Raw genomic sequence first — 23,978 nt, forward strand, 5'->3', positions numbered from 1 at the left:
AAGTAATCTCAGAACAATTAGTGATCATTTTTGAGAACAGTTGGAGGAGGGGCGATGTTTCAGAGGACAGGAGAAAGGTACTGTTTGCCTGCTTTCAGAAGAGGAACAAAGATGACTTGGGGCATTATAGACCAGTCACTATAACTTTGATATTTGGAAAGATACTAGAACACAATATTAATCAATTTGTAAGCACCTAGAGGATAATAGGGTTATATGTAATAACCAATTTGGATTTGTCAGGAAAAAATCTTGCCAACCAATCTAATTTCCCTTTTTTGAGAGGGCTAGAGGCTGACTGAATGGGAAAAATAGTAGACATGATATATCTTGATTTTAGTACGGCTTTTGACACTGTCTTACATGACATTCTCATAAGCAAACTAGAGAAATGTGGTCTAGATGAAATTACTATAAAGTGGGTGAACAACTGATTGGAAAAACTGTACTCAAAGAGTAGTTATCAATGGCTTGTTGTCAGACTGAAAGTACATATCTAGTGGGTCTCACAGGGGTCTGTGCTTGGCTTGGTACTCATACTATTTAGTATTTTTATTAATGAGTTGGAGTGGAGAGTATTATAAAATTTGCAGCTGGGATGGGTCCATAGCACTTTGGAGAACAGGATTAGAATTCAAAACGATCAGGGCAAATTGGAGAATTGGTCTGAAAATCAACAAGAGGAAATTCCGTAAAGAAGTGCAAAGTACTACACTTCAGATGAGTAACTACAAAATGGGGAATAACTAGTTAGGTGGTAATACTGCTGAAAAGGATATCTGAGGGTTATAGAAGATCACAAAAATCACAAATGTGATGCAGTTGCAAAGAAAGCTAATATAATTCTGGAGTGTATTAACAGGAGTGTCATATCTAAGAAACAGAAGTGAATTGTTCTACTTTATATGGCTCTGGTAAGGCCTCAATTGAAGTATTGTGTCCAGTGTGAACAAACTGGAAAGAGTCCAGAAAAGAACAACGAAAATGATCAGTGTTAGAAAACCTGACCTATGAGGAAATGTTTAAAAAAAACTGGGTGTGTTTAGTCTTGAGAAAAGACGACTGAGGTGGGAGCTGATAAGTCTTCAGATCTGTTAAGGGGTTCTGTAAAGAGGATTGTGATCAGATGTCCTCTGTGTCCATTGAAGGTAGGACAAGAAGTATGGCTTAATTTGCAGCAAGGGAGATTTAGGTTAGATATTAGGGGAAAGTTTCTAACTATAAAGATAGGTAAGTACTGGAATAGGATACTAAGGGAGATTGTGGAATTACCATCGTTGTTTTTTAAGAACAGTTTAGACCAGTGGTTCTCAAACTTTTGAGCAACCTGAGGACCCCCATTTTGATTTAAAAAAATTTGTGGACCCTCAAGAGCCCCGCTCAGCCTCAGGCCCCACCCCCACTCCAACCCTTCCCCCAAGGTCCCACCCCATCTCTTCCTGCCCTTGCTCTACCTCTGCCCCTCCTCTTCCCCGCCGCTTTCTGCCTTCTCCCCTGAGCATGCCCCATCCCTGCCCCTCTCCCTTCCTCCCAGCGCCTCCTGCACCCCGCTGAACAGCTGTTCCCCAGTGTGAAGGAGGCACTGGGAGGGAGAGGGAGAAGTTGATCAGTAGGGCCAGCGGCCCTGGACATGATTCCGCCCCCTTCCCTGAGTGCGCTCCTCCCTTTCTCTTCCAGCATCTCCTGCATACCGCTGAACAGCTGTTTCCTGGCATGCAGGAGGTGCTGGGAGGGAGGAAGGGGAAGGAGTTGAGTTGATCAACGGGGCCCGTGGACCCCTGGAGTACCCTCATGGACCCACAGGGGTTCGCAGACCCCAGTTTGAGAAAACGCTGGATTAGACAAACATTATCTAGGTATACAGTACTTGGTTCTGCCTCAGCTCAAAGGATTCTACTAAATGACCTCTCAAGATCCCTTCCAGCCAGGGGTGAGCTGGAGCCGGTTCGCAGGAACCGGTTGTTAAATTTAGAAGTGGTTTTAGAACCGCTTGTTAAGTGGCTTCCCTGCCAGGGAAGCTTTGATGGGCTCTGGCTCCGGCCGCCGGGGGGCGCTGCGCTGCGGGAGGCATGTGAGCTGCCTCCTGGCCCTGTTGCTGCTGCTGCTGCTCCTCTGACCTCTGGCCCTGGGGCTTCTGCTGCTGCCTGGTGGGTCCCCTGCTGCGTCCTGCTGCTCGGGCTGCTCCCAGCCGCTCTCCCCGTGTGAGTGTCTGCACCCCCCCCCCCGCTCCCCTCCCTGCCCGCAGCCTCTGCCCCCCCAGCCAGCCCCTGTCTGCACCCCCTGGCCAGAGCTAGCCCCTGCCACCCCTCCTGCCACAGCCCCTGCCACCCTCCCCCACCCGCAGCCAGCCCTTGCTACCCCCCCACCATCCGTCCTGCCCACAGCCAGCTGCTCCCTGCCCTCCCCCGCCCAGAGCTACCCCCTGCCTGCACCCCCTGCCCAGAGCCAGCCCCTGCCCACAGCCAGCCCCTGCCATCCGTCCTGCCCCTGCCACAGCCCCTGCCACCCCCTTGCCTTCTGCCACAGTCCCTGCCTGCAGCCAGCCCCTGCCCACATCCCCTGCCACCCCTCCGCCCCTGCGCAGCCCCTGTCCGCAGCCAGCCCCTGCCCACAGCCCCCGTGGCCCCTGCCACAGCCCCTTTCCCCACCACAGCTTGTCTGCACCACCTGCCCACAGCCAGCCCCTGTCTGCACCGTGTCACACTCCCTGCCTCCAGCTAACCCTGCCCCACGCCCCTGTCTGCAGCCAGCCCCATGTCCACTGGTGCCCTGCAGTTCTCAGGGCACTAACCCTGCATACCTGCTTCAATGGGACCCACACATGTGCAGGGAGCAGCTGGGACCCACACATGTGCACACCCTAGCGTGACCAGACAGCAAGTGTGAAAAATCGGGATGGGGTGAGGGGTAATAGGCGCCTATATAAGAAAAAGACCCAAAAATTGAGACTGTCCCTATAAAATTGGGGACATCTGGTCACCCTAGCACACCCCAAGGGAGTGGCGGGGACCCACACATGTGAAACGGAGCTCATTTCTAGTTCAGGCCCATCTTTTAAAAAAAGAACTTTAGGTAGGGTTAACATACATCTGTATTTTCCCAGAGATGTCAGGCTTTTAGGTTCTTAAATCGTTGTCTGGGTGGTAAATTTTAAAAATTCCTCCCGGGAAAATATGGACGTATGGTAACCCTATTGGTACAAAAAATCCATACTGTGGCACATCCCTTAAATCAGAACTTTTTATAGGGACCCGGTTGTTAAGATTTTAGCAGCTCATCACTGCTTCCAGCCTTACATTGGGTCAGCCCTGCCATGGTCCTTCCCACCCACTCAGCTTTTTGGGAAGCTAATGCTTCTGGTTTGCCAGTGGGATTATGTCCTCCCATCGAGAGAGGCACAGGAGGCATGGAAAGCTCCTTGTGTCCTTTCTTCCACTTGCACATTTGTGCAGAGCTAAGATAGCCACCATCCTGGTCCTAAATCGTGCTATGTTAATGCTTTTGTAGCAGCTAGCCCAAAGGAGCCTTGATGCTGACCAGGGTTTGTAGGTGCTACCATAGTATAAATATTTATTAATGTTAATTAATAATAATAATCAGTTGCAGGATGGGTTGTAGATACTGATTTAGTGAATTCTGAAGACATTATTGGTTGGAAAACAAATGGATTTATTTTAACTAGCATTTGACAGTGTCACATTGAATTTTGCCAGATTAATAAGCAGGATGCAGCTTTGATAAACTGTCCTGCTGCAACCACTATGTTTACTTCAGTTTGGCCAGAAATGCAGTCTCACCCTTTTCCATCACCTTCCAACACAGATGTTTTCACTTTTAAAAGAGCTGTATTTTAGGTTGAGTATCTTTAATTAAATCTGTTATAACACTATTTGCCAAAGTATTTGTTATCTTCAAGCATGCTTGGCTTCTCCGTTTTTGTTGTCAAAGAAAGTTATTTGGGGTTTTTCCCTCCAGGTCTAGAAACTTGACCTATGAGAGAAGATTGAAAATATTGGGTTTGTTTAGTCTGGAGAAGAGAAGACTGAGAGGGGTCATAACAGTTTTCAAGTACATAAAAGGTTGTTACAAGGAGGAAAAATTGTTCTTCTTAACCTCTGAGGATAGGACAAGTAAGCAGCTTTCATTGCAGCAAGAGCAGTTTAGGTTGGACATTAAGAAAAACTCCCTAACTGTAAGGGTAGCTAAGCACTGGAATAAATTGCCTAGGGAGGTTGTGGAATCTCCATCATTGGAGATTTTTAAGAGCAGGTTAGACAAACACCTTTCAAGGATGGTCTAGATCAGGGCAGGCAAACTTTTTGGCCTGAGGACCTCATCGGGTTTCAGAAATTGTATGGAGGGCCGGTTAAGGGAGGGGGTTGTGGCTCAGCCCCCCCCACCCCTCCCATCTCCTCCCCCCCCCGGGACTCCTGCTCCATCCAACTCCCCCTGTTCCCTGATGCCCCCCCCCATGGGATCCCTTTCCTGTCCACCCCACTCCCAGTCCCCTGACTGCCCCGGAACCTCTGCTCCTGACTGCCACCCGCTACCCCATCCAACCCCCTCCTTCCTGACTGCCCTCCCAGGACCCCTGGCCCATCCAACCACCCCTTTTCCCTGTCCCCTGACTGCCTCCGGAACCCCGGCCCCTGACTGCCCCCTGCCACCCCATACAACCCTTCCTCTCATTCCTGTCTGCCCCCCGCAGGACTCCTGCCCCCATTCAACCCCCCTGTTCCCCACCCTCTGACCGCCCCCGAACTCCCCTGCCTTCTATCCAACCCCAGCCCGCTCCCTGCCCCCTTACTGCGCTGCCTGGAGCATCGGTGGCTGGCAGCGCTATAGCCGCACTGCCCAGCTGGAGCCAGCCATGCTGTCGCCACCGCACAGCACAGAGCAACGGGTCAGGCCGAGCTCTGCAGCTGCGCTGCCCCAGAAGTTCACAGCCCCACCACCCAGAGGATTGCGCTAGTGGCAGAGCGAGCTGAGGCTGTGGGGGAGGGGGAACAGCACGGGAGGGGTTGGGGGCTAGCCTCCCAGGCCAGGAGCTCAGGGGCCAGGCAGGAGGGTCCTGCGGGCTGGATGTGGCCCACGGGTCATGAGTGCAGGGGACTGGACTAGATGACCTCTCAACGTCCCTTCCAGTCCTATGATTCTCCTGCTCACATTCTTCTTTCAGCTTTTTAGAGTTTCTCAGATGTGCATATTAATAAATAATAGTAGTAAAACTTAGCATTTGTACAGCACTTCACATTTTTAAGTCATTGATCAGATATTAATTAATCCTCACAACACTGCTACAAACTAAGTAAATTAGTAGTATGCCAGTTTTACACGAGGAAACCATTCTTTCTTGGCTATTTTTTAATGCGCAAAATACAAAGGAATATTTTCTTTACTTTTCAGATCACCCATTTGGTGAATCCAATGTGATGACATTTCAAAGAGTATTCATTAGCTTGGGTTATAAAAATTGTAAAAGGTTTATTTTATTTGAGTTGATTTTTATGTATTTTCACTTATACAAAATTCTGTTCACAGTTACATAAGTATAACCCTGATGTCTTAAGAGGAATGTGTCTCTTTATCTTAATATCAATATTGCTGAAAAACAAAAAGCAGACCATCACCGGCCAAAATAGTATCAATTGTGTCACTCAGAAATTTTCTGAATGTCTTGTGAAAAAGTGATTATTAAGAGAACAAAAGAATATTTCCATGGAAAAATGTAATTTTAGAACTTTAGAACAGAGCAGATAATTTAGTGGATTCAGATTTAATGTGAGTTTCTTGCTTTTCAGAGGAATAGGTGTAAGAATGACAGACCCAGTCTACCGTAGTCCTTCGTTGGACAATGTGCTGTCCAGTTATTTGTTTTTGCAGGTAAGTGCATTACTAAAATAGAGCTGTACAGTTTTCAGAAGAATAAATATCCTTCAAGTGGTTCATTAGAATTCTAAAGGGTTTCCATTTTCAGAGTGCTTCCATAACAACCATTTCAATACTTTCTTCATGGAATTTGGATATAGATAGAATATAGATCTGAAAAAAAGCACTGTGTAAGCTTGAAAGCTTGTCTTTAATCAACAGCACTTGATCCAAAAAAAGATATCTCACCCACCTTGACTCCCCAATAGACAGAATAAAGCATTTACAAGTATCTGTTTCAGACGTATTGAAACTGATTGTGACTTTAAAGAGATCCTCTTGGTGCTACAGATGAAATATACTTCTGCAGCTTTTAATAATTGGGGAAGACTGCTTGAGATTTTTTTTTTTTAACAAATTATATATAAACTACTACTCATTCAGCGCAATTGGCACACCAGTCTCATGGTGAGATATGGGACGATAAAACTGCAGTCTTTTATTTGTTGTTGTTGGTTTGTTTTTTGTTTTAATATGGGGGAGCAAACACTATCTTAGATAAGTAATAATTTTCATTTCTGTTGGTCTAATTACACTCTGCACTTTGACAAAGATCTCAACTAGATTTAGTTCCCAAGCAATTAACACTCTTTCTAATTTTGGTACAGTATTTTACATAAAGATTGTTCTCTAGTTTAAAAACAAAATGAAGATTACTTCTGACACCTTGTTTTAAAAATAAAAGATAAAAATGGTTTCCAATGTGTTTCTCAGTTGCAATGCTAATGTAAAACTTCAGCCCAAATAAACCATCATTCATAGTTGTTCTGCCTTTGATACTCTGAAATTGTTTTCTAATTTTGGTTGTATATTGTATAATCCTCAGACGCTTTAGAAACAATTCAAAACATAGCCAGTGATAGCTGTGTCTGTGCTATGACACTGACAGATCCTGTAGCAGTGCACTATCATTTCTAATTTCTCTGGTAAGAATCAGTCCTCTGTTTGAGTTACTCTAATTTCTATACATCATGGTCCACATTTTCAAGGATCAATCTAATTTTAGAGTTCCCAATTGTGATATTACCCAGGGTACAATCTGGACTGTTGAACAGCTGTGTCCCCTTAATTCTCTAGCCTGTGGTGCCTTTTACACTGCTGTGCAGTCAAAACATCAACTCCTGGCCTGTTCACAAGGCATTCAGCATGCAAATTCACTCCCAGCTAAATACATGAGCACTCTGACCAGTCACTCATGAATTACATACAGTGCGACACCTGTAGTTTCTAGTCCCAGCCTTTCCCCCCAGAAAAGGTCAGTAGCCTTCTGAACAGTACAAGCTCATAGAAAATCCATCATTTCATCGAAGGAAAATGATAATGCATCAACCTTATTATCCCAGATTGAGTTTCCCACATACTTTAACCCAAACAACACGGTTAAGATTAAACAATAAAATAAGTTTATTAACTACAGAATGATTACAGGTAATTACAAAGAAAATAAAAGTAAAATGCAAGCTAATATCTATCTTAACAAGCTAAGTAAACTTAAAAGCAAAAGTTTTTGTCTGACCATATGCTACAGCAGTCTGTACTAGCTGAAGAGCCTTCCAGCTAGGACCACCCTTCCCCCAGTTCAGTGTTGCTTTTTATCTTTTGAGCATTGTAGCTGCTGTGAGCAGAGATGGGGTGGGGGCAGGGGGAAGAAGAGAGATGAAATGGAGGCCACCATCTCTCATTCTTATACCACTCTCACCTCTTTGAGGATTACCCCCAGCTGGGGTTCAGGCAACAAGCAGTCTCTTGTGGACATGAGGTTTGAACCATTCCCCATGGTGAAATGTAAATTTCTTGTTTATATCTTTCCCCCACTGGGAGAGTGGCCACTTAATTAGGTGATAGCTCTTTAACACCTGGCTGAGTGAGAAACTGGTTTGGGCTTGCTTTTCTTAGCTTGGCGTATGTTACAGAAGATACAGAAGAATCCTATAACTTTACATACAATATTGATACACATATTTTACCAAGACAATAATGTTGAGCAGATTGTTTTCAAGGGATACTTTGCAAGGCATACTTTGTATAAAATTTATCATAGTCTTGTAAAAGTGGTGACCATAATAGTAGAGACCATCACACACCTTTAGACACTTGGGGTCTGATTTTCAGAAATGCTAAGTAGCTGCAGCATCCATTGACTTCAGTTAGAGTTGTGGGTATTCAGCATTCTTAGAAGATTGGCATCAAATACCAGTACTCTGTCACAGCTGTGTATGTCAATTGGACAATGAAGCATACATGCAATTTTGTTGATTTTTTTTTTCAGATTTTTGTCTGAACTGGAAAACAGTATTTAAAAATATTTACATATAATTTAAGACAGCATATTATTTCTTCTTGGAGTGATTTCTCTGTGGATGCTCCACCTTAGGTGATTGAACGCCCTGCGCCTCTAGTCGGAAAATTTTGACAGTAGTATCTGGCTGGTCTGCACATGCGCTCTCCCCGTCTGTTGCGGCAGTTGATGACCGCTGCACGGCCACCCTACCTCACCCTCCGCTCAGACCCTTCTCAACTGCCCTTGGTCCGAGTCAGAGCTCCAGCAGTGCCTTCATTTGCTTTACCTCAGAAGTGCTTGTTAGTAGTTTTTGTATATAGTATTAGATTAGTGTTATTAGTACAGTTAGGCTAGTTGGTTAAGACTTTCTATTTGTTTTCTCCCTGTATAAAAAAAAATAAATCTTTCCTTATAACTTCATCCCATCACAGGATATTCTCTTTGAAATGCCAGGATCTCCTGGGTTTAAACATTGTATCTCCTGCTGTGAGGTAATTCCTATCTCTGATGGACACTCACAACGTGTCAGGTGCCTGGGGGAAACACATGTACCCCAAAAATGTTCTCATTGCCATAATATGAAGGCCCTCCCAAGGAAAGCAAGGGACCTCAAACTTAAGCGTATTCTCATGGAGAAGTCCCTCCATCCTGCCTCAGACTCAGGAACACAAACTTCTCCTGGTGACCAATCACCGAAGGTGGCTTCTGACAGGTACCCCTCCTCAACTTCATGCAGGAGGGACGGGTCTCATAAAAGACCTGCAAATAGAAGAGCTTCCACTCCTCTTACCAACCTTGCATCTAAAAAGAAGCCGTGGTAAAGTACCTATGAGTCGGCAGGGACTTATGGTATCGTCAGTACCGTTAAAACCACAGACCCCAAGCAGAAAGACTGCCCTTTCCACTACGGCAACAGCAGCAACAACAAAATTCTCTGTACCGAGTGCCTCTGCAGTTTCTAAAGCACCGGTGCCACCTCCTGGCTCTCTGCCGCACATCACTGATGCCTCAGCACTAAAGCCTCCTAAGTCCTCAGTGCAGTCAACATAGGCACCTATCCCCACTGCGCTGCACTACCTCCCGGTACTGCAACAATTCTTGGCACTGCAACAAATGCAAGTACCTCCTTTGGTACCGAGAAAACAGCAGTTCCTTGCACCTAAGGATCTGACAGTGACTCTGGAACCTGAGTCTGCTCTCCTCTGTACTGACACTGTGTCGGTGCTTTCAGCACCACGCACACCACTAGCTGCATCTGCCCTTCAACTCCCCCACCTCCACGCCCCCCGAGGACGACAAGGAGGGGGAACTTTCTTCATCTCAGCATTCCTCTTCCCTGCAGACCAGTATCAGATCTGAGCCACAAGAGCACCCTAGGCACCATCCCAGACCACACATACAGGGGTGGTATGGACACCCATGGGGACCCCCACCAGTGCCTTTCCCACTACAGTGGTCATTCTATGACCCGCAGGCAGCGTACAGGCAATATTTTCCCAAGCCACCAAGCAGCAAGGAAATTATATAGACACTCTTCACCAAAGCCAGTAGCACCATCCAACATCTCCCAGGAACAGACTTTTGAGGAAACAGAGCAGGAGTTAGAGCAGGAGGCTTTTCCTGCAGCCAACTCATCTTCCTCATCTGACAAGACCATCATGCCTCTGCCCCCTACTACCAGATTTCAAACAGTTTCAGGAACTGTTTAAAAGAATAGCTGACACACTTCAAATCCCTCTTAAAGAGATTATCGAATCTCAGCATAAGCTCTTGGACATACTCCACACATTGACATCATCCAAGATTGCCTTGCCCATAAACAAGGCCATTACGGAGCCCGCCACAACCATCTGGAAAACCCGTGTCACAATCCCATCTACGTGTAAGAGGGCGGGCAAAAAATATTATGTCCCTTCGAAGGGGCTAGAACTTTTATTTTCCCACCCCCAACCAAATTCTCTTCTTAATGAACATAAGAATGGCTGTACTGGGTCAGACCAAAGGTCTATCTAGCCCAGTATCCTGTCTTCCAACAGTGGCCAATGCCAAGTGCCCCAGAGGGAATGAACAGAACAGGTAATCATCAAGTGATCTATCCCTTTTTGTCACCCATTCCCAGCTTCTGGCAAACAGGCTAGGGACACCATCCCTGCCCATCTTAGCTAATAGCCATTTATTAACCTATCCTCCATGAATTTATCTAGTTCTTTTTTGAACCTTGTTAGAGTCTTGGCCTTCACAACATGCTCTGGTAAAGAGTTCCATAGGTTGACAATGTGTTGTGTGGAAAAAATACTTCCTTTTTGTTTGTTTTAAGCCTGCTGCCTATTAATTTAATTTGGTGGCCCCTAGCTCTTGTGTTATGAGGAGTAAATAACACTTCTTTACTGTCTCCACACCAGTCATGATTTTATAAACCTGTATCATATCTCCCCTTAGTCGTCTCTTATCCAAGCTGAAAAGTCCCAGTTTTATTAATCTCTCCTCATGAGACAACATTATTCCAGGTCCACACCTTATCATAAGGAGCGGAAAAGGCTGGATTTACTTGTCCACAAGGCCTACTCTTCAGCAACATTACAGTTTAGAATTGCCAGTTATGAAGCTCTCTTGGCAAAGTATGACCACACAACATATTCAAAATTAGCAGACTTTATTGAATTTATACCAGAGGAAAAGAGAGAGCAGTTTACGTTGCTCATTTCTGAAGGCCACCTTCTATGTCGAACATCCCTTCAGGCAACATTGGATTTTGCTAACACTGTGAGGACAATCGCAACTGCCATCGTAATGCACCGGGCCTCCTAGCTGCACCTGTCGGGGTTTCCAAGGGAGGTGCAATCAGCAGCAGACGACCTTCCTTTCGAAGGTCTGAAGCTGTGTGCCAGCAAGATTGACAAGTCACTTCACTCCTTAAAGGACGTGAGAGTCACTCTTAGATCTCTAGGCATTTATACACCTGCAACAAAATACAAACAGGGCAAGTATTACACGTCATAATGTCTTTGGCTCTGTACACACAGAACCAGAGACAGTATGATCCTCAAAGACATAGGCAAAGACCACCCAAACGAAGATCAAATTCTTCACAGCCGTCCACATCATGGCAACCCACCTCAAAAACCAAATCTGAAGATTTGGTCGTGGGATTGACAGACCTCCCCCAACTATTGTTGCTAATTCCACACTCCACCAGCCATCTGTTTACGGACTATCTGGTACCATTCTATCCATGCTGGCGTATTTATCACGTCTGACAAATGGGTACTAGAGATCATCAAGACCAGCTATTCCATCCAGTTCCTCTCCATCCTCCCTCCCCGCCCCTCTTCAGCGGATCCCTTTCACGAGTCACTCTTGAGGGAGGAAATAGAACACCTTCTGCAGCTAGGCATGGTAGAACCAGTGCCAGTACAACACAGCGGGAAAGGCTTCTATTCCCGTTATTTTTTAACACAGAAAGGAATGGAGACCCATTCTTGACCTCAGGAAACTAAACAAATTTATCAAAACACAACATTTCAGGATGGTGACTTTAGCAACAATATTTCCTTCTTTGGAATGACCTGCAAGATGCTTATTTTCATGTCACCATGCACCCAACACACAGGCGATTCCTCTGATTTGTACTGGGACAGGACCACTTCCAATACACGGTACTACCCTTTGGTTTCTCCATGGCCCCTCTAATGTTTTCCAAAATTTTAGCAGTGGTGGCGGCCCACCAGAGCAAGCAAGAGGTCATGATCTACCCATATTTAGACTATTGTCTAATCAAGGCTCACACTTGAGAAGAAGCCATCAAAGCCATGCAAAAGACAATGTCACTTTTCATAGATCTCAGTCTACAAATAAACCTTCAAAAGTCAATGCTAACACTAGTTCAACAACTGGACTTTATTGGGGCCCACCTAAACTCTATAGAGGCAAAAGACATCAGAGAGTCGTTGCCCTGACAGACTTGATTGATACCATGATACACAGTCTACAAGTATCTGCTAGGACCTGCCGTCGTCTACTAGGTCACATGGTGGCAACCACATAAGTCGTAAATCAGTGGTTCTCAAACTTTTGTACTGGTGACCCCTTTCACATGGCAAGCCTCTGAGTGCGACTTGTAAATTAAAAACACTTTTTTTTTTATTTAACATTATTATAAATGGTGGCGGCGAAGCAGGGTTTCGGGTGGAGGCTAACAGATTGCAAGCCCCGCTGTAATAACCTCGCGACCCCCAGTTTGAGAACCTCTGTCATAAATCATGCCAGACTACGCATGCGCTGCCTGCAAGCTTGGCTCAGGATAGTATACATCCCACACAAACACAGACTAAACAAACTCCTAAGCATGCCAATTAAGGTCAAGGACTCGTTACAGCAGTGGACCCACCTGTACAATGTGTGCACAGGTGTCCCCTTCCTACACCTCCCCTTCCGCCCCGAAATGATCATTACAACTGATGCTTCCCTACTAGGATGGGGTGCCCACTTAGACAGCCTCACAGCACAGGGCAGGTGGTCTTCTTTGGAATCAACACTTTACATGAACATTCTGGAACTGCAAACAGTTTGTAATGCCTGTGTGCACTTTATGCCTCTAGTTGAAAACAAAGCCATACAGGTCATGGCGGACAATGTGACCTGCATGTTCCACATAAACCAACAGGGAGGAGTGAGAATGTACTCCCTATGTACAGAGGCCAAAAAGTTGTGGACATTGTGCATCCGACACAACATTAACATATCAGCCACCTACCGGGATCTCAGAACATCACAGTGGATGCTCTAATCTGAAAGTTCACGCATGACAATGAGTGGGAAATAAATACCTCTGTGACCCAGAACATATTTCAAAGATGTGGGTTTCCCTATTTGCCACAAGCTGGAACAAATGTCCAACGTTTTGCTCCGGAGTGGGTCTGAAACCAAAATCCAGAGGAGATGCGTTTTTCATTCAGTGGGACGCACCTCTCCTGTATGCCTTCCCTCTCATCCCTCTACTGCCAAGAGTCACACAAGATCAGATCTGATCAAGCCAAAGTCATCCTGGTTAGCTCCAGCATCCCCAGGCAAACATGGTATCCATACCTACAACAGTCAGCATGCCCACTGCAAGTCCTTCCACTTTTTCCAAATCTGCTCTCTTAGGATGCAGGCCAAACTCAAATGGACAATTGCACGCTCAATATACCTCCACAAATGAAGAAATTCTGTCCATGGTGTCTAAACAAACACATGGAAGCCACCAATTCTGCCCTGCCCATAGTCTTGGACTACATACTTTACCTTAAGAAATCACGTCTCAATGAATTCATTACAAGTACATCTGGCAGCAATTATAACCTTGCACCACAAGGTGGATGACTTTTTGATCTTTGCACACCCAACTACAAAAAGAATCCTGCAGGGTGTTTGTAACCTCTACCCAGAACCTAGAGCCCCAACTGCTCTGTGGGACCTCACCTTAGTGCTTTGATCTCTGACAACTACTGCATTCGAACCTCTGGCTATGTGTTCACTACTACATCTTTCCATGAAAGTAGCCTTTCTAGTAGTCATCACATCAGTGAGGCGTGTTGGAGAAATAGGGGCCTTTATGGCAGACCCACCATATACAATTTTTCTTAAGAATAAGGTCACTCTGAAACCCTACCCTAAATTCTTGCCTAAAGTCTTTTTTTCATTCCACCTCAACTGACCCATCCATCTTCCCACATTCTTCCCTAAACCTCATAAGGATAGGCAAGAGGTGACATTTCACACTCTGGATGTCAGAAGGGCACTAGTCTTTTATCTAGAATGGACCAAGCTGTTCAGAAAAACTTCTAAGCTGTTCCTCTCCACTGCGGAACGCTCCAAAGGCAAACCCATTTCTAAGCAGACTTTTCAAATGGATTTCAGGCTGCATCCAGCTCTGCTACTGTCAACATGGCTACAACCCCCTTCACAGGTCAGAACACACTCCACAAGAGCAGTAGCCACATCAGTAGCCTTCTTGAATGACGTACCTTTTAATGTCATATGCAAAGCAGGTACTTGGGCATCACCCCACACATTCATACAACACTATGCATCTGACACTCGGCTGGGACACACGGTCCTATCGTCCATTCAGATTTAACTCTGATCCCCTCCTTCCACCTGAGGTGCAGTGTTCTAAAGTAGAGCACCCACAGGGACATCACTCGAAGAAGAAGAAGAGAGGGTTACTCACCTTGTGCAGTAACTGAGGTTCTTCAAGATGTGTGTCCCTGTGGGTGCTCCTCTACTCTCCCTCCGCCCCTCTACTTTTGGAGTTCTAATTAGTCCTCTGCGGTAGAGAGGGAACTGAGCAGGGGCAGGGGTGGCTGCACAGCGCTAATCAACTGCCACAACAGGCGCAAGACGGGGAGAGCACATGTGTGGCCCAGAGAGGTACTGCTGTCGAAATTCTCTGACTAGAGGTGCAGAGTGCTCAGTCACCTAAAGTGGAGCACCCACGGGACACACATCTCGAAGAACCTCAGTTACTGCACAAGGAGAGTAACCCTCTCTACTCCCCAGTACATGTGCACTGTTAATACAGTGCAAAGCTTGCTTGCAAGTACCTTAAATCATGTGTTTGAGATCTAATATGTTAGCATTGGAGCTCTAGCTTTGGAGCTGTAATTTACATTTGTAAAAAAATTAAATTTCAGTTAGTATTCAGATTAAGGAATGTGATTAGCTAATCTACAAACACGTTGTCTCTACCAAAACAAGCTACATGTCTGTCTCCTTCCTGGTCTCTCTGAGCATGCCCCGTCATGTCAGGCTTCTTGCCTTCCCCTGTCTTCAGGCGGAATTCCACAGTTCTCCCACTCCATACCAGGCCCTGGGCTACTGTACCTTGTGTATCAACTGTGCTTGTTCAGAAGCTCTGACTCTGGTTCTTCCCTTATGATCAGTGGTGTATATAGTGACCAGAGAGCCACCTTAAACCCAAAGGATTGTTTATTTTACCAGTAGGAACAAAACTTTTAGAGAAAAGGGATTTTAAAACAAACAGTATACACACAAATCTTTCTTGTCTATAGGCTTGCTATTCCTGAGGGTGGCCTAGGCAGATCTAACTTCTTCAGGCAGTTCAGTGGGTGCTGGCTGTCAGATGAGTGGCTCAACAACTCCTCAACTAGCCTCCCAGCTATAGAGAAGGGGCTTTTCTACACATGCAGCACTGCAGATGCGCAGATGCACTGGTGCACCTATCCCACTACAGCACTTCTGGTGAAGATGCCCTATGCTGATGGAAGAGAGCTCTCCTGTCGGCATAATAAAACCACCTCTTCAGTCCAAGGTTTACTCCGGCGCTTATGTCGGTGTAACTTATGTTGCTCAGGGGTGTGGTTTATTTACACCCCTTGAGCAACATAAATTATGCTCACATAAGCTGTAGTGTAGACATAGTCCAAGGCACTTTTTATCCAGTCAGAGTTCCTTTGTTTCTCTCAGATCCTGGGTTTCAGCCCGTTATACAGGTGTAGATAGTGGAGTGCTCACATAGTGTATATAGTCCTAGTGTGTATACTTGTAGTAGTAGTAAGTGTAGTGTAGTTAGTTGCTAGTAGTTTATAGTATAGTAGGGCCCATTCGCCTCTAGTTGGAATTGTAGGCTTTGCCCCTGCACCGGACCGCCGCGCCCGCGCAGAAGAGTGGCCCATGCCAAGCCCTGCGCTCCTGCGCCCCATGCGCCTGCGGTCAGCCAGACGTTGCTGACTCCCTATGCCGCTGCCCGAGGGCGCAGCGACCAGATCGACCAGTGTTTGGAGCTGGGGGAGCTGCTAAAGTTGCTCGAGCCGCCGGCGCCTCTGCCCTCAGAGCTCGCGGGCGGCGCAGCGCCGTCCGGCGCGCAGCGCGCCGGCGCGCACCGGCCTCGGCGAGCAGCGCGGCGCGCGAGCTCCAGCCGCCCGGTGCAGAGGCAGCCCGGCCAGAGCAGGCTCCTCTCCCGGGACCAGCGCCGGACGGAGGAGCCACTGCAGCGCCAGCGGTTGCGTTGCGAGCGCAGCCGCCCCGCGCAGCCGCTGAACTCCACACCGAAGTGCGCGGGGCCCTGCTGCGGCACCGCGCGGGAGCGGCCGAGCGCACACCGCCCTGGCCGCACCGCCAGGCGCGAGGGCTGGTCCCGAGAGCGGCGGCTGAGCCGCCCGCTGACGCCGAGCGACCAGCGACCGCGGCACCGAGGCGGCGGCGCCCACGCCCCCGCCTGCGGTCCTCCCCCGGGGCTGCTCCGATGCGTCCTCCCGCCGGCTCCAGGATCGAGGCCCATCAGGCGGCCGCGCCCCCGCGGCTCCCGATCGGATCCGCCCTCCACCATCGACCATCCGACTCCGCGCCGGCGAGCGATCTCCGATCGGGCCGCGCGTCCGCACCGCCCCGCGGTCCACGGCAGCGACGCCGGGCCGGTCCGCCCCGGTCGCGCTCAGCGGTCCCCATCTCCCGGCAGGTCCGCCAGCAGGCACTCGTCGAGAGCCCGTCGGCATGTCGTCGTCGTCAGGCCGCCAGCCGCGTCGGCCCCGGCGCGCCGCTCCGGGCCGCGCGCCCGCCGAGCGCAGCCCGCGAGGCCGGATCGAGCTCCTCTCCGGCGCCGCGCCGCCGCCGAGCACGCGCCCCGAGTCGAGACGGCCGGCCCGCGGTCCTGGCGAACCGCCCCCGCACCAGGCGCTCCCCGAGCGGCCCCGCACCGGCGCCGCCCGCTGCGGCCCCCGGCGCCGGCCGCCGACTGCGCGGCACCTCCAGGGCGCGCCACACCCGCCCCCGGGCGGCGCCACTCCGCCACCTGCCGCCCTCTGGGGGCCACGCTACCCCTCCCCTCCTGCGCCCAGAGACCTGGCCGTTGCCCAGCCGGGACCCCACTGGCCCACCCTGGCAGTATTGGGCAGGCCCGGTGGACCCACCCACCGGCAGTTCCACCACACCGGCCGGGCCCACGCGGGCCCGCCATACCCCCCCCAGTGGCATGCGGCCCTGCACCCCACCGCCCAGGGAAGCCACTCACTGCCACCAGATGCAGGACTCGGCACCACAGGCCCCACCAGGCTGCCCGCCCCGGTGGAGTCCTGGGCCAGGTGGAGAACCCTGGGCCGCGGGAGGAGGGCCTCTCACCGCCGCCCTCCCTCGGTGGCGCAGGCCCCGAGGCTCCGACCCAGGGCTGAAGGTGGCGGGACGCCCTCGCCAGACCGCGCCCATCGCAGCCCCACCAAGATGCTGCCGACCCCGAGAGGCAGGCCGGAAGAGCAGCCCGCTCCGCCAGAGTGGCACATCCCAGGGAACAATGCCACCATCTGGCAGTCACCTTCCAGAAGAACAATGCCACCATCTGGCAGTCACCTTCCTCCCCCTGGAACAATGCCGCCATCTGGAAAAGCACTTATTCCCCCCCTCAGGCGGTACCTGTACATACACCGACCCCACGGCCCAGTGGTGAGTCACCTGCCCACCGCGTTACCCTCTCTGTGGTGCCAAAGTCCGCGGAGGGGACGCGCATGGACGGCGTTTATTAGGCGATTTATAGCCAGGAGGCCAGCGGCGCTGGACTTGACCGGATGCATATTCTATTGTCCAGATCCAACTCTCAGATAATATCTTGGGGTGCCCCCAATGATCAGAGGGCTTTTTAAAGTCTTGGGTGCCCTCCAAGCTTCTGGCTGCCCCGGGGGACTCTCCGCCCCTCCCCGCCGCTGCATGAAGGGGCGCGGGTGCCTGAACGGTGGCATAAAGGGACGACCTCCCGGCGACAGGCAGGGGCCTCCAGGACACTCCACCATGGGTCCAGGGCCTGCTCCGTTTGACATGCAGTACAAACATGCAGGGCCCCTTTTGAAAGAATTCGGGCGCCAGAGGACAGACCGCACGGCCAGGGCCTGTTTTCACGTTCACGCTAGGCATGCACACTACCAGCGCCGCAGGCCACCAGCAGCCCACCCGACCCCACCCGCCCCGGCACGCGCCCGTTCAATCGCCGCGCGGCCCCAACCACCCTTCCCATCGGGCAGGGGCGGCGCGTTTAACAATCGAGCTGGGGCTCCCGGCCCGGGTCCACCAGTCCAGGCCACAGGCTGAGGGCTCCCGCCACCACCAGAAGCCAGCCACCATCCCTTTCCCATCTGATGTTTTTTTCCTTCCGCGCATCCTCAGCTTTTTCGTCCCTTTTGTTCCACAGCACCCTCACAGCTTCCTCAGGCAGCCACCCAGCTTGAATCCCCCTCACCAGGCACCCCCTCCCTCCTCCCCACCCCTCTTCTCCTCCCCTCTTTCTCTCCCAGCAGGTCTCCCTCCCCTCGAGGTGGTCCTCCTGCGAGACCCCTCCCTGCTGCAGGTGGATTCCAGAGTGCTCAGATATTCCTCATCCCAGATATTTCCTCATCCCTCTCCCCATCTGGGGCAAGGTTCCTGGAACAAGTCTTCTTCTGGGCAGCTAGTCGATGGCAACCCATGGGACCCTTCTCCCTTCCTTGATCTGGGAGACTGGGGACCTGTTTGCTTACTCGGAGGCTTTACTTATCCCCCTTCCTTGGATCTGGGTGGGCTACAGGCTACCGGCGCTCAAGATTGCCAACGAGGCTCACTACCAGTTGAGCCGCGCACACTTCATGGTCAGATGGTCACCGCAGCACGCGTCATGTGCACCGCGGCCCTGGCTGGGTCTCCGCCGGTGTGGAATCCACGGTGCAGTCACGTCACTGGCTGGGCTCAGGTCGGGTCTGGCTGATTCGTGGGCACTCTCGTGTCCGAGATGCCTGTCAGGGTGCTCGAGAAGTCTCCTCACAACAGTCTCTCGTCCACCCGAGTTCCGGAGCCCGGTCTTAGTTCCTCCCCTCCGCCCACCTGGGAAACCTCGCCTCCCTGCTGCCCCTCGCTCGCCAAACCTGCCTCGGTCGTCCTCCTGCCGGCTGCCCTGTCTGGGCCTTCGCCGCCGGCCTCCGCCTGCCGGGTCGAGCAGCCTGTGTGCACACCTGCCCGCTCCGGGCTTGTCACCTGCTCGGTCCCACTCGCCTCGGTGTGCACTAGGTCGAGCGCTCCCGGCTGGGCCCCCACGATATAGTGTCTCCCCTGGCCACCCCACTCACCGGTGGTCACGGGGTGGGTGGACACGGGCTGGCTCACTGAGTCTGTGGTCCGGGTGGGGTCTCTGGTCGCCCCGCCGGCTCGGGGGTCACTCACCCGCACACTGGCCTACAGACGCCCCGGCCTCTGGGGGGCCATGGGGGACCTGGCCACCCCGGGTCTCTGTCTGCGATTCCCTCACGCTCCCTTGAGTCACCGAGCCCTTGAGATTGATCCCACAGGGCTCTTCTCGCCCTCCAGCACACGGTCTGCGTGGCGGCGCACACTATCTGAACAAACAGACTGAGCTATCTGAACACCGGCGCCATGTTCTATCTCCCCTGATCCTGGGGGCCCGGTCCTCCCGATCCTCTATACGGCGCCTCGCTATGGGGTCCTTTTCGACCTCCGCCTTCGTCGGAGCAGCTCCTTGCCAGGTCCTCTCGCAGGTCGACCGCCCCCGCCCGTCGGTCCGCCGCCCCACCACCTCACACCATCTTCCCGAGGCCAAATAGACCTGTTTGACTCCAGGCCTCCAGGGAGGTCCTGCGCCCAGGTGGTGTACCAGGACAGGCAGTCAGCTGCTCCTCCATCTCCGATGCCTCGCCTCCCTGGCTCCTCTCTCTCCTCTACGCCCCTCCTCCGCTCCTGTCCACGCACCTCCTACTCAAGCTGGACGCTGTGGAGGGACAAGGCGTGCTCTCCTCGCCGGCGGCCGGCCTGGCCTGCCTGCCTCCTGCTCGCAGCCCTCCTATTCTCCCCCCGATCGCCGGATCCATTCCCCGCATCTATGGCGGACCTCTTCTCTCAGGACCTCCCTCACAGGCACCTGCAGTCGCTGCATGCCTCAGCCTGGTTCCCCTGTGGTTGTTGTGGTTGGGTTGGCAGAGTTGGCTGGGGCGCAGCAAGGCAAGTTCTGCTTGAAAGCAGGAAACCTCGACACGCCTACCACCTCAGCGAAGCGCGCAGAGCTGCGCGTGCAGCTTATCAGCGAGGCCTGCCCCAGGCCCCCATGCGGTCCCTCGGTACCCGGTCGCCGATTACCTCTGGCCTCTCCTCCGAAATCTCGGAAGGGTACACTGCCTGCCGGTCGGGCACCCCTGCCGCTCCTGCTCCGTCTTCGCCAGCTTTTTCCAACCCGCTGGCCCGCCTCCTCAAGGGGTCTCCCCTCAGGCCCCCCACCGCCCCTCCGACTTGGGATCTGAAGGATCCCTCACTCAGCACCAGCTGAGCGCCCACCTGAGCCTGGCCACGTGCTCTCTGCTCTGCTCTCTCTGACTGCTCGGCCTTCCCGCAAAGACGACTCATCGTGGCCATCTCGTCTCGCCTTCTCCGCTCTGTTGACAGCAGGTCATACACCGTCCGTCCTCATTCCAAAGTGAAGTGCAGACCACATCAGCCTTCCTCCCAAGGACATCCGGCCTTTCCCATCTATCTCAGAGATCTTCCTCCGGTTTTCTTTCTTTTCGCAGCTCACTCACCTGTCCTCACCAACGCTCCACACCTCACCGTCTGGACGTCCTCCGGCCCTGGGGCTCCCTTTACAAGACCTCCGGCGCTCCTCCAGCTCTTGTCTCAAGCTCTGCCTGAATGAAATGGCGCTCAGCCTGGATTTCACGGATTTCATCCTGATTCCATCCTGGTGCACTGCATGCGAGGCGCGTGCGCCTCGCTGCCGTGCCGCCTCACGCACAGGCAAGACACACGACGCGCGCACGCGCGCTCAGCCTTCTGGCCCCCATTCTTTCCCATCCAGGACAGGAGTAGAGCAGCCAGGTCACACAGTCCACACGCCTCCCACAGCAGTGCGTCAGTACAGCAGCAGCACGACAGCGCCTTCCGCTCGCTCTGCTACGCTCTGCCACGCCTCCACCGCCCCCCACCGCATTGGTAAGGCTTAGGAATCACTGGAATGAAATGCATGGATGGCAAGGGAAGAAGAAAAAAGAGGTTACTCACCTGTAGTAACTGGTGTTCTCTGGTGTTCTTGAGCTTGTCCTGCTCCCACCCACCTCAGACCCTTCCCTTCCCCACTGCCGGAATAGAGAAACTGAGGAGCGGACGCGGGACGGGGGGGCTGGTAATGGCGGCGCCGCCAGGGCGCGCCGCGGGGCCGCGCAGCCCGGAGGGAGTTGCTAAAAAGAGAAGAGCAGAGAGCCGCGCGCGGCGCGCACACCTACATGGAATGGATAGGAGCAACACATCTCGAAGAACACCAGTTACTACAGGTGAGTAACCGTCTTTTTCAGCCCTGCCTCTCAAAATCAGATCAGTAGGCTCTGCAGGAGATTGAGGCAGACTCCAGAACTAAGGATTCTGCCATTGTCCCATACCAACCCTCAAATGTTTGCTAAGGGATGTTTTATTTTGAGCCATTATTCTGCTTCCTGGTTGCTTTCTTTACAGCCCTTCATTAAGCTAAACAAATACATTCATACAGTAAACCCCCTTAATAACCAGGTCAACATGGTATTACAGGGCAGCTCCACGTTAGTCACAGTATCGTCCTCTTTTATTTAGCTTTATAGTTGCCTTAGTCAGTCATAAATCCCCAGGAAATGCCCAGCGCCTCAATTGTTAATGTTTAAGTTTAGGAGAAAAGCAACCAGAGACGTAAAGTGACAGTGAAAGGTATACACTTAATATGAAGTATTTAAATTGAAATTATTTAAGCTCTGTAATGGAGAGAGCAACAAAAATATGAGTACCGTCACTGCTTGATGAGATGGTTTTCAGTATACATTCCCTACATTTGTCATCCCTGAAACAAGACTATTTTAAAGCACTAATTCAACCTTTTTTGTTTTAATGATAGAACTTGCCCTCTGCAGTTGTAAGCCATGTTTTAAGCCCTCAGCCAGGAGAGAGAATTCTGGACATGTGTGCTGCACCTGGGGGAAAAACAACCCATCTTGCAACATTAATGCATGATCAGGTAAGAAAAGTCATTGAGCATCTATTATCTCAGTAAGGAAGGTTTGACCTGCATTTCATTAGCATGGCTCACTTCGCTTATCTATTGATATCCAATGATAACATAAAATAGAAAACCATTAATATTTGAATACGCTGCTTACTTTGCAGCATGTCAGAATTATTGAAATAAATACTGGTCTGTCTTTTCACATAGTCACTTATTACAAATAGAACCTTATTTGCCTCAAACTAACTGATCTGGTTTTAGTGGACATTTGTGACCAAAGTTTTTTAAAAAGTGTTCTAATCTTTGTTTAGCAAAAGCATTGATAATGTGTAGGGCAATGTCGAGGAATGTACAAAAGCCTTGAAGCTGAGGATGTATGGGAAGCATAATGAGTTATTTCTAAAGTGCCATAAGACTCCACAACTTTTTACAAAACACAGAAAGACAAGGAGTTTTTCAGTCTAGGAGACTAGTAAATACAATATAAATAGGGCTTCTGATTTTAACAGATTAACACTGTTAAAACACCCCAATGCAAATAAATAAATCAATAAATCACCGTTTATCCAATAGATACTGGAAATGGCTACTTGTATCTAATGAGTGGTCTACACCGATCAGTAATGCTGAGTAGGGGAGTGTGATTTCTAAAGCATACTCATGTGTTGTACATTAATTGATCTATGTAGACCCTGCTGGCATGCACTAAAGATTCTCTGGTGAGCTTTAATGTATAATGCAGTTTGAAACGATACTGTATTAAAGCACACTCATTGTTCTTTGAGTGATTGCACATGTGCATTCCCCTTTTGGTACGTGTGCATCCTGTGCACAGTCACTGAAAATTTTTCCTTTTGGGCGACTTGAGCACCATCTGTTGCTGTGCACCACTGTGCACTGGTATAAAGGCCCAGCTGCCCGATAGTTCCCTCAGTTCCTTCTTCCTCTCATGGTGGTCATTGGAATCACTTGGCTTGCCTTAGCAAGTGCTCTTAATATTTGTGTTCATTGTAAATCGTAGATAGTTTTATAGATAAGTGGTTTGCAACCTTTTCTCTGCTGCAGCACACCTTTAATTATTTTGAGGCACACCACCATATTGTCTCCAAATGAACTTTGCCTCTTATTGTCTCAGTTTAAGCTGTTTACCACCCTTGCCATTCACAGTCTGTACAATACAGTTAATTATGTTAAATCTAACATCAATAACTATATTGTACAGACTGTGACAAGTATTTTCAGTTGACTCTCACATTCACACCTACAAGATGCCAAATAAAAAAATTGTTTTATTATATGATGAACAACAAATAATACAAAAGTTGTACCAATCAAGAAACCTCAACTAACAATATTATATATCAAGATTTATGGTATTACCTTTTCATCTTTGAAGCGCTTCTTTTTTTGTATGGCTTTGGAAGTGAGCAGCATCAAATGCCTAACTCCAGGTCAGAGATCCAAGCCTAGCACTATCTGATGTGGAATGGAACTCCAAAATGCTGCCTTGAATTCAATGAATAGAGCAGTGATGCATGGTGAGATTCACAGTCTGTGATGAGTGACCACAAATTATATAAAAAAATAAAAATAACAAAAAAAACTTTTAATGAGACAGCCGAGTTTGTCTTGGTGTCTTGAAGTAACTTTTCTCCTCCTCCTTCTTCTCCATCGTCTCCTTGAAGATGCAGACATGTATTCCAAATAGACGACTAGCAAGCAGTAGCCCCATCCAGAGGCGGGGCTCAGAATCTGAGTAAGGATCACAGGACCATTCATCTAACATTA

The 23,978-nt window shown here is 49.9% G+C and overlaps 1 protein-coding gene across 5 annotated transcripts in view; it reads left to right on the plus strand.

Moving 5' to 3' along the window:
• Nucleotides 1–23,978, plus strand: part of NSUN6 (NOP2/Sun RNA methyltransferase 6) — a 52,258-nt gene that overhangs the window by 13,986 nt on the left and 14,294 nt on the right. For all 5 annotated transcript variants that reach the window (XM_039525987.1, XM_039525982.1, XM_039525984.1 and 2 more), the window contains 2 exons: nucleotides 5,802–5,883; nucleotides 22,083–22,202. In XM_039525987.1, the coding sequence (XP_039381921.1) occupies nucleotides 5,802–5,883; nucleotides 22,083–22,202 (202 nt within the window). The remainder of the gene's footprint in view (nucleotides 1–5,801; nucleotides 5,884–22,082; nucleotides 22,203–23,978) is intronic.

This window comes from Mauremys reevesii, linkage group 2, assembly GCF_016161935.1.
Source record: "Mauremys reevesii isolate NIE-2019 linkage group 2, ASM1616193v1, whole genome shotgun sequence".
In the NCBI taxonomy this organism is placed as follows: Eukaryota; Metazoa; Chordata; order Testudines; family Geoemydidae; genus Mauremys; species Mauremys reevesii.